Below are 10,573 nucleotides of genomic sequence, written 5' to 3' on the forward strand. Positions count from 1 at the left end.
CGGATCGCGCTCGGGGCACGCCAGGGCCTCGGCAGCCGCCAGGTTGGGGGGTCCCCGGGCCGGGCAGGCAGCTGCCCCCTCCCCGCCGCCAGCCATGAGCGGCTCTTTCGATAAGAAGCTCTCCAGCATCCTGACGGACCTCTCGGGCTCGCTGAGCTGCCACGCAGCCTCCAAGGACTCTCCCACCCTGCCGGAGTCCTCGGTCACCGACTTGGGCTACTACACGGGCCAGCATGACTACTACCCGGGCCAGTCGTACGGGCAGCCCGTGGGCCACTACCCCTACCCCCAGTTCAACCTGAACGGCATCGGCGCCGCCGGCACCTACTCGCCCAAATCCGAATATTCCTACAGCCCCTCGTACCGCCAGTACGGCCACTTCAGGGAGCAGCAGCTGCCGGCGCAGGAAGCAGGTAAAGGATGGGGGGCAGAGGGGTCGTGTCCGTCCCGCTGCTCCTTTGGGGTTCCAGTGGGGGCTTTGTGGGGTTTTATCCTTCGGGGTGTCCTCAGACTTGTGGGGTTTTACTCCTACGAGTGTCCCCGGATTTGTGGGGTTTTACCTCTCCGAGTGTCCCCAGATTTGTGGGGTTTGACCCTTCTGGGTGTCCCCGGATTTGTGGGGTTTACCTCTCCGGGTGTCCCCGTGTTTGTGGGGTCTTAGCCCACCGAGTGTCCTCGGTCTTTCTGGGGTTTTACCCCTCGGGGTGTCCCCAGGTTGGGGACAAGGAGTTGCTGGCGGCTCTTGGGGCTCCAGGACAGATCCGCTCTGGATTCAGAGTCCGGGACACATCCCAGGGATGTCCCAGAGGCTGTCACAGGGGACGGGACACTGCCAGCACCCCGAGCGGGCTGACACCGACCTGGGGACGGGGTGACACCGGCCCGGGAACCCTTCCCGCCTCACCCCTCGCCTTCCCGCAGTGTCCGTGAAGGAGGAGCCGGAGCCGGAGGTGCGGATGGTCAATGGGAAGCCCAAGAAGATCCGCAAGCCCCGCACCATCTACTCCAGTTACCAGCTGGCCGCCCTGCAGCGCCGCTTCCAGAAGGCGCAGTACCTGGCACTGCCCGAGCGCGCCGAGCTGGCGGCACAGCTGGGGCTCACCCAGACCCAGGTAAGGGTTAAATTCCACCCCCCCCCCCCCCCGGACACCCCAAATCCCCACCGCGGGCAGCGCAGGGGGAGCCGCTCCTCTGTAAATCCTGGATTTGGGAAGGGCTCGGCTCGCAGGGATGGAGTTCCCGGCGTGCTGGGGGTTGTGGGGTGCTCAGGGTGAGATTTCCCCACCTTGCAGCTGTGCCGGGGGAAAGGGGGACAGGACAGAGGCGGAGGGGAGAGGGGACCGAGCCCAGGAGTTTCGGGGTTTATCCCAGTTCCTCTGGAGCCGGCCCCGTCCCACACCTCACTGCACCGCGGGGTTTGGGGCTGGATCCCGCCCCGGGAACCGGGCAGATCCTGGGGCACGGCACACCCGGTGTGCCAGGAATGTGGGGCACCGAGTCCCGGGCGAGCAGAGCGCCGGGAATCAATGCTGGGGATCAGCGTTGGGGACACCCCATCCCTCAGCACCTCCGGACCCCAAATCCTTCCAGAACACAGGCACGGAGCGTGCCCCTACTGCCCAGACTTCCCAAGGCTCCCCCTGGCTCCAGCTGCCCCATCCCGCTGAGTTCGGGCAGGGATTTGGGGACCGGTTCCACGCCCGCTGTCCCCGGCGCTGGGGTGGCCCTGCAGGCTGGACTGGAAGAGCCGGGACGTGCGGGATGAGCTTCTCCTCCTCCCCGCAGCCGCCCAAATTCGGGGCGAAACCCCCGCTCTTGGGGTCCTGAGGGCGCGGGGACAAATCTGCTCTGCGGATGGGAGGGGGAGCGCGTTGTCCCCTCTGTCCCCCCTGTCCCCTCTGTCCCCCCCAGCTGTGACTCCTCCGCGCCCCATCGCGGTGCCCTCCCTGCCTCGGGGCCGGCGCCGGCGCCCTTGTGCCGCCCTTGGCCTTCCTCCTTCTCCTCCTCCTCCTCCTCCTCCTCCTCCTTCTCCTCCTCCCTTGGGCGATGAAGCAATCGGGGACACTCGGCAAAGGGCTGACGGAGCGCGTCACCCGCTCCCAGAGGGACATCCTGTTTGGGTGACAACCACCGCCACCCCCGCCCCTCGCCCAGGGCCAAGGGCGTCCAGCGCCGCCTCGCCCAGCGCGGGGACGCTCCCGACGCCCGGCGTGTGGCGTGACGGGCTCCTGGTGACGCCCGTGTCCCCAGAGGGGTCCGTGCCACACCAGGTGTCACATGGGTGCTGTCCACGGGGCACGGCGTGTCCGTGTCCATGGAATGTCCATGGAGTGTCCATGGAGTGTCCATGGCGTGTCCGTGCTGTGTCCGTGCTCTCTGTCACACTCACACCAAGGGTGACTTTCCCACGACCCCCCTGTCCCCAGGAGTTTCCTCCCACGCGCCGTGTGGGGTCCCCAGGATGTCCCCTCCCGTGGCGCCTCAGGTGTCACTTCTGCCCCTTGTCCCTTCCTGTGCGCCAGAGTGTCTGAGGTCCTCATGACCTCCGTGTCCCTTTTGTCCCTTCTCGTGTCTCTGGGGTCACTGTGACCCCCCAAGTTCATCCCAGTGCCCAGGGCAGTTCCCTGTGACGCCCCTGCCCGGTGTCCCTGCGATCCAAACCCATCGCGCTGCTGTCCCCTCTCCCGCATCCTCCCATTCCCTTCCTGGGTCCTGACCCTTTTTCCTGGATCCATCCCATCCTCCTGTTCCCTTTCCACCTCTCTGACCCTTTTCTCTCCATCCATCCCATCCTCCCATTCCCTTCCAGAGTCCTGACCATTTTTCCTGGATCCAACCCATTCCCGAGGATCTGACCCTTTTTCCTGGATCCATCCCATCCCATCTCTCTGACCCTTTTTCCTGGATCCATCCCATCCCGTTCCCTTCCCGTCTCTCTGACCCTTCTCCCTCCACCCCTCAGGTGAAGATCTGGTTCCAGAACCGGCGCTCCAAGTTCAAGAAGCTCTACAAGAACGGCGAGGTGCCCCTGGAGCACAGCCCCAACAACAGCGACTCCATGGCCTGCAATTCTCCGCCGTCCCCGCCGGTGTGGGACAGCCCCGGGGGCAGCGCCCGGACCCCGCTGCCGCAGCCGCTGCCCTACAGCTCCTCGCCGGGGTTCCTGGAGGAGCACAACCCCTGGTACCACCCCCAGAACCTCCACGGACCCCACCAGGCACAGGCGGCGCCCCCCATGCACCACCCGTCCCCCGGGCCCCCCAGCACGGGCGCCGTGTACTGATGGGGTTTGGGTTTTTTGGGTTTTTTTTTTGGTTTTTTTTTTGGGGGGGGAAGGGGGCGGTGGGGGAGTTTCAGAGACGCTGCTGGAGTCCTTGGTTTCCTTTCCTTCCTTCTCCTCCTTGCCGCGTTTTGGTTTTGTCTCTTTGTTTTTCCTACACAAAAAAAAAAAAAAAAAAAAGGGAAAAAGAAAAAAAAAAAAGGAAAAAAAAAAGTTTTAAAAAAAAAGAAAGCAAAGGAAAGGACACAAGGACACCCCCGCGCACCCCTAGAAATCCTCTCAGCTCATCTCAGGAACCAGAGGACTGCAAAGGCTTCAGACGCTCCCAGCGCAGGAAAAGGTGGAAAATCCGGAAAATCCTTCTGCTACTTTCGAATTTTTGAGGTTTTTCCATCACACATCTCCCTCCTCCCGCCTCCCCCCCACCTCCCCCAAGATAAATTTGGCCCCCGAAGATCCTCATCCCTCGCCGGAGCTTTGCCTGTTGGGGTGACCCCTCGGAGTGACCCCGGGATCCCGCCGCGATGGAGGATTTGTGTCGCCACTGTCGCGACAGGAGGAGTGCCTGTCCCCAGCGGAGCTCGGCCCTGGCTCCGAAATCCACGGGATTTTGGGGATCACGGACACTTTTCTGGGGGTCACGGACACTTTTTTTGGGGGGTCACGGACACTCCCCGGGAGCAAAGCAGGACCCTCATCCCGGCCGGAATCACCCGGGACGATGCTCAGACCAGAAGGTGGTGATTTAAAATTAAATTTAAATTAAAAAAAAAAAAAAAAATCGGGTTGGGGGTAGGGAGGGAAATATTTTAATATTTAAGCGGTTCAGGAATGGATTTAAGTTATTGTTTGAAGAGAAAAACTCGTGTTCATCTTTCTGGCTGTGCCTCCAGTTGTGCGTAAAGGAATGGCGAAAATGCCTCGTTTTTTTTTTTTTTTTTAGGAAATCGACGACTTATTTTAAAGGGAAAAAAAAATATAACCGAGCTCTTTCCTATTTTTTAAGAGAATAATGCTATTTTTTTAAGCAGAAAGTGCCGTTTTAAGGAGTGTTCATAGTGTTGTACAGTCCCGGGGATTTATTTATGTTGCCTTCTATAAATAGGGGTGTTTTGGGGGGGAAAAAAAAAAGGGAGTGTACATAAGGTTCGTTTGTATAAAGTTGTTCCAAACCAAACTGGTTTCAGTCTGGGGTTTGTTTTTTGGGTTTTTTTTGTTTTTGTTTTTTTTTGTCTATAAAGTTTTTTTATTTTTTCCTAAGGAAAATCCCTCCCGGTTGATGGGAACCCCCTCGGGTGTCCCCGAGTGTCCTTTGCTCCTTCCCCGGGGACCCAAAGCCGGGCTGGAAATGTTCATTAATTAAAGTTCTGCATTTAAAGCTCCGAACACCGGGGTTTTTTTTTTCCCTCCCGCTTTCAGGAGGTTTTTAGGGAGCAGGATTTTGGGTTTTTTCCACCTCGGGAAATGTGGATTTAAACCTTCTGTGACTCGCGACACATTTTTTTGGGAGGGACAGCCGGGCGTGGGGTGGCACCGGGTGATGTCGCCTCACCCCAAACCCCACTTTGTGCTGCTGAGAGGGAATTTGGGGCAGCAAAAGGAATTTTTTCCCGGTTTTCAGAGTATTCCCCAAATGGCCGCGGGACCCTGGAGCTTCCCTTACTGGGACCAGTGAGCTCCCAGCCCTGCAGACTGGGAGGGCGCCTGCGCTGCCCCGATGTCCCTTTTGGGGACACCGAGGCTGGGGACAGCACCGAACCTTCCCCAAGATCCCAAAATCCCACAGGATCCGCCCATCCCCGGCAGCGCTGTGGGGTCGGGGAGGTTTGGTTTCACTTGTTAATTTTTTTTTTTAAATTAATTTTTTTTTTTTTTTCATTTAGAGGAGGAGGAGGGAAAATAAAACCCGCGAGCAGGCGGCGGGGTTACATATCCAGGGATTATGTAAATGCCGCATTGCCCTCGGCCAGGAGCGATCCCCGCTCCCTCCCAGCATCGGGAAGGGCTCCGGGAAAAGCTTTGGGATCGTGGAGCTCCCCCAGCCCCCCTGCCCCATCTCCCCAGGGTCCCCCAGGGTCCTGTCCCCCTTTTGTCCCCCCTCATCCCCAGCTCCTCCCGCTGATCTCGCAGCCCGGATGTGGCTGAGAACCCCCCATAAACCCCAAAAAATGGGATGTGGGACCCCGAGATCCCTCCTGGGAGCGGGCTCGGTGTGCTGGAACAGCCTGGAAAATGGAAATGGGAACGGGAATGGGAGCCAGGACCAGGGTCCCCACAGGGGTGGGGACATCCTCCCACTGTCCCCAGCATCCCTGACCTGTCCTGGCACAGGCACATAACGACCTTTCCTCGTCATCCCAGTTGTCCCAGTTGTCCCAGTTATCCCAGTTGTCCCAGTTACCCCTGAAGGGGACGGCCCGGACAGCCCCGGGATGGCAGCACCGGGGGTGACAGGGCTGGGGGAGGTGACAGTGCCGGGAGGTGACACTGCGGGGGTGACCCTGCCGGGGGTGGCACTGAGGGGGTGACACTGAGGGGGTGACACTGAGGGGGTGACACTGAGGGGGTGGCAGTGTCCGTGTCCCCCCGCTGTCACCCCGGACCCAGCAGAGCCCTCCCAGCGCGCTCCTGCCCCGTTGCGACACCTGCAGCCCTTGCGTCACCCGGTGCCAGCCCCGGGAGCGGGGGCAGCGCCCGCCCACGGCCCGGCCTGGCAGCCCCAGCCCCGGAGCCCGGCCCGGCCCAGCCTCGGCTCACCCGGAGTCACGGCCGGGATGGCTCTGTCCCCACCTGTCCCCATCCCCCCTCTGGGGGTGCCCTGTTGGGGACACGGAGGTGACACCGCGGCCCTGACTCCGAGCTCCAGGATGGGAAATTCTCCCCTTGCCCAGAGCTGTGCAAAGCGAACCCTCGGTGGGGAGGGTGGGCTCCATCCCTCCGGGAAAATCCCACCGGGAATTCACCCATCCCAGGCCTGGCTGTGGATCCCGGGCAGCCCCAGCCCCCGGGCCCCACATCCCCCGGTGGGGACAGCAGGGGACACCCCTCCTGTGGGATCAGCACCCCAAAACCTGTGGGATCAGCACCCTAAACCACTTGGGATCAGCACCCCAAACCCTGTGGGATCAGCACCCCAAACCCCTTGGGATCAGCACCCTAAACTCTTTGGGATCAGCACCCCAAACCCTTTGGGATCAGCACCCTAAACTCTTTGGGATCAGCACCCCAAAGCCCTTGGCTGTGGGATCAGAACTCCCAGAGGGGGCTGGAATGGGGACACGGGGGTCCCCAGTGCCACCAGCCCCAGTGCCAGGCTCTGACCTCCATGCCAGCCCCGCTCCCGGTGCTGGGTAACCCCGGACCCGTGGGATGCTGAAGGCGTGAAACCAAAACCGCTCCAGAAAGGGGCAGGAAGGGACCCTTGGAGCAGGGGAACCGCGGGGTGGGAACATCGGGGACGAGGATCACGGGATGTTGGTGCTGGGGGGTCCCAGTGGGGTCTCAGCCCCACTGAAGGTGACAAACACCCAGCAGGATCGGGAGAAGCGGGGAATAATGACTTGGGAAGAGAAGGGAAAGGCAGGGATTTGTTTTCCAGCCCGGGCTCTGGAAGCACAAAACCAAACCTGCAGAGGGGAATCAGCTCCTGCCCCAAAACACCCTCCTCGCTCCCAGGGTGTCCGTGGGGACACAGGGCAGGGGACACAGGGCTCAGCTGTGTCCCCAACCTGCCCCGTGTCCCCCCTGCCCTCCCACCGCCACCCCTGCTTGGGGGGGACATCTCCACCAGCTCCAAACTGCCCCAAATTCCCCGCAGGAGGGGCCAGGAGCCCCTCGAGAGCCGCGGCCACACAACTCCTGTAATTTGGCTCCATTTCAGGCAGATTTTGGGGGGACACAGCCCCAGCCCCTGACCCTGCACCCCCCCCCCCCAGCCCCTCTGGGCTGATTTCCCAGGATTTGGGAGAGCCGGAGGTTCTGGATGGAAGCGTCTCCCCCAAAGCAGGGACACCCCAAAGCGGAGCAGCAGAACCGATCAATGTTCAGCCTGTTTATAAACGGGGGCACAACCAAAAAACCGGCAGAATTTATAAATAAAGCCAGGCCGGGGGGATGGGGGGGCCGGGGGGGGGGGGGTCCCCAACCCCTCCTGGGGTCCCCCTGCCCCCTGTCCATGAATGGGGGGACCCGGGCCCGAGTCCTGTCCCGCTGGGATGGCGCGCAGGGCGCTGGGTCACTGCGGAGCGTGACAAGGCAGGACATCCCCGGGCTCCTGCACGTCCTTGGCACCTTCCTCATCCTCATCCTCATCCTCTTCCTCCTCCTCCTCCTTCTCCTCCATTCGCTGGGTTCCCCCAGGGCTTCGCTGGGCTCCCAATCCTGGGGGGGCAGCACAGAGCGTCCCCCTCAGTGTCCCTCAGTGTCCCTCAGTGTCCCTCGGTGTCCCTCGGTGGATCCGGCGCTGCTGGTGGCACTGTCACATCATGGGGGTCCTGGGGATGGCGTCCTGCGGGTGTGGCTGGTACCAGGCCCCGAAGGTGTTGAGGTAGCCCCCGGGGGCCAGCGGGGGTCCCTTGCCGGGCCCGGGGAGGTCCCAGAGCGGGGGGAGGCTGGGGGAGCAGGGGGACAGGGCGGGGGTGCTTTGGGGGGGCTGCTCCCCGTCGGGGACACTCGGGCCCTGCTTCAGGATCTTCTTGTACTTGGAGCGCTTGTTCTGGAACCAGATCTTCACCTGCGGGCAGGGACAGGCGGGTGAGGGGGGAGGAAGAGCCCAACACCCCCTAAACCCCTCCTGGAACAATTACAGCCCCCCCCGGACGCCCCCTTGCCCCCATTCCTGCAGGGGTTTGGGGGATAAGGGACGCTGGGAGCCCAACCCTTCACAAGCGGCGGGGGGAGGATGTGGGGAGAGGTCCCGGGAATCCCCACAGAGTCTCCAGGAGTGTCCCCGGAGTGTCCCAAGAGTGTCCCAAGAGTGTCCCCAGGTCCCCCAGCCCGTGGCAGCCCCCGCCGCTGTCGGTGCCGGGGCTGGGCCGGGCTCGCTGGGGTGGTGGCCCCGCTCATTCCTCCCCGCCGTCCCCCCCGCGCTGCCGGCAGGTTCCCACTTGTCTCCTCTTCCCCGGCTTTATGAGCTCGCTTCGCCCCTGGCTCCGGGGCTGCACCGCTGCCGCCTGCCTGTCTCTCCCCATCGCCTTCAAAAACCCACTCGCCCCGTCCCGCGGCCCGGGGCCGCCCAGCCGGGCACGGCCGGGCCGCCAGCCAGGCTCCGGGGCTGGGAAAGTCCCGCTGCCGCTGGGAGGTGCGGGCAGGGGCGCCCCAAACCCGAGCCCTGCGGGCCCACCGGCGCCAGCTCCCCCCGCCGGGGCACGGCTCGGCTCGGCTCGCTTCCAGCCGGGCACGGCCCGCAGCGGGAGCGGGCGCACGGCTCATCCCGGTGGCCACCGGCGGCGCGATGGTGGCCCCTGGGCGGTCCCCGATGTCCCCTCGGTGTCGCCTCTCGGGTCCAACCTGTGTCTGGGTGAGCCCCAGCTGTGCCGCCAGCTCGGCGCGCTCGGGCAGTGCCAGGTACTGGGTCTGCTGGAAGCGCTGGTTCAGCGCCTGCAGCTGCAGGCTCGAGTAGATGGTCCGGGGCTTCCGCAGCTTCTTGGCCTTCCCGCCCAGCCGCAGCTCGCCATTGGGCAAGGCCAGGGGCTTCTCGGCCTCTGGGGATGGGGGAGAGGAGCCACAAGCCGTCAAACACAGCGGGAGGTTAAAACGACACCCCAAAATCACCCTAAAACCACCCCAAAACCGCAGCAAAGCCAGCCTGGATCATCCCCGTGGCTACCGGGGGTGTCCGCGGGGATAATTGGGGGTCTGGGGGCTTTTCTCTGGTGTTGAAACCTCGGGGAGAGCAAGAGAAGAGGAGGAAGGGAAGGATGGGACCATTCATCCACGGCAGCACGTGGGACACAGGCCTCGGCCTGTGCCCAGCTGGGGGGGCCAGGCAGGGCCCCCCGGGGGATTTGGGGGCACCAGGATGGACCCCCCTGCCCGGGGGAGCCACCGGGGCCAGCTGGGGGTCCCTGGCCCAGCAGTGCCAGCCTGGTGTCACCCAGAGCGGGGGGTTCAGCGGGACTCGGGACCCCTGGGACGGGCAGCCCGAGGGTCCCGATCTTCTCCAGGCTGGCTCGGATCGCAGTTCCTGCCGCAGATTTTGGGGGAAACCAGCGGGGAATGAGGATGGAGCAGGGCAGGGAACTGGGGACAGAGAGGGGGGACCCTGCCCGGCCCGGGGGGCACAGCCTGAGGGGCTCAGGGGGCAGCGTGTGGGCAGGTGGGGGTCCCAGGGGGCATTTGGGGGTCTCAGCTTGGAGGTGCTGATGCTCCCCGTGCCCGCAGCTCCTCGAAGCCACCCACGTGTCCCCTGCGGATCGGGGCGCTCTGGGGACGGGGGGACACCACCCCTGGCACCGCGGCACCCCCCAGGACCCCACACCGAGCCCAGCCCAGCCCAGTTCCGGAACGCTTCCGACGGTCCCATCCCGGCTCCATCCCGGTCCCATCCCGGCCCCATCCCGGTCCCCCCGCTCCCCTTACCTGTGTCCTGCAGCCTGGCCCCGGGGGCCGGGGCGTGCGGGGCGCCGGGGGGGGCGTAGGGCAGGAAGGGACCCCCGTGGGGCGGAGGGGGGGCCCCGCCGGGGTACGGGAAGGGCCCGGGCCGGCCGTAGGAGGGGAAGGGCGGGGGGTCGTGCTGGGGGTGGCCGGAGGGGGGGAGGCCGTGCAGGGGGGGGTAGTGCTGGGGGGGCCCGAGCTCCAGGAACGCGGCTTTAGAGGGGTCGGAGCCCAGCAGGGTCTCGGCCATCGAGCTCATGGTCATGGTCCGGCCGGGCCGGGCCGGGCAGTGCCCGCAGCCCCCGCGGCAGAATTGAACTGAACCGAACCGGACCGGACCGGACGGGACCGAGCCAAGCCCCCGTCGCCCCCCGACGGCTCCGGCTGCCGCGGCCCCGAGCCCGGGGATGCCCCGAAAGCCCCGCCCCCGCCCCGCCCCCTCAGTGACGTCACGCTCCGGGGCACCCCCTTCACCCCATGCCCACCCCCCCCCCCGTGTATGGGACCCCCTTCGAGGCCACCCCCCACCTGTGGCACTGTGACCCCTCCCTGGGGCTGGGGGACACCGCGACCCCCACGGGGAGTGTGGGGACAGTGACCCCCGGGGGGGGGACACGGGGCAGCGCCGGGAGCAGGCGGGGACACGGCGGGGACAGACACGGCGGGGACAGACGGACACGCGGTCCGGAGGCTGGGGAC

The 10,573-nt window shown here is 64.4% G+C and overlaps 2 protein-coding genes across 2 annotated transcripts; one reads left to right on the plus strand and one right to left on the minus strand.

Annotated features, from left to right (window-relative positions):
* The first annotated feature begins 73 nt into the window (after positions 1-73).
* Positions 74-4,478, plus strand: DLX3 (distal-less homeobox 3). Its single transcript, XM_014889435.2, has 3 exons — positions 74-413; positions 922-1,112; positions 2,963-4,478. Exons 1-3 carry the CDS (start codon positions 95-97, stop codon positions 3,281-3,283), a joined length of 831 nt encoding a protein of 276 aa, XP_014744921.1. The 5' UTR covers positions 74-94; the 3' UTR covers positions 3,284-4,478.
* Positions 4,479-7,757: 3,279 nt separating this feature from the next.
* Positions 7,758-10,139, minus strand: DLX4 (distal-less homeobox 4). Its single transcript, XM_014889397.2, has 3 exons — positions 9,860-10,139; positions 8,789-8,982; positions 7,758-8,012 (listed from the first exon to the last, which is right to left on the minus strand). The coding sequence occupies exons 1-3, from the start codon at positions 10,137-10,139 to the stop codon at positions 7,758-7,760; spliced, it is 729 nt and encodes a 242-aa protein (XP_014744883.1).
* Between the last annotated feature and the right edge of the window lie 434 nt (positions 10,140-10,573).

Source organism: Sturnus vulgaris, chromosome 27, assembly GCF_052056855.1.
Source record: "Sturnus vulgaris isolate bStuVul1 chromosome 27, bStuVul1.hap1, whole genome shotgun sequence".
Classification (NCBI taxonomy): domain Eukaryota; kingdom Metazoa; phylum Chordata; class Aves; order Passeriformes; family Sturnidae; genus Sturnus; species Sturnus vulgaris.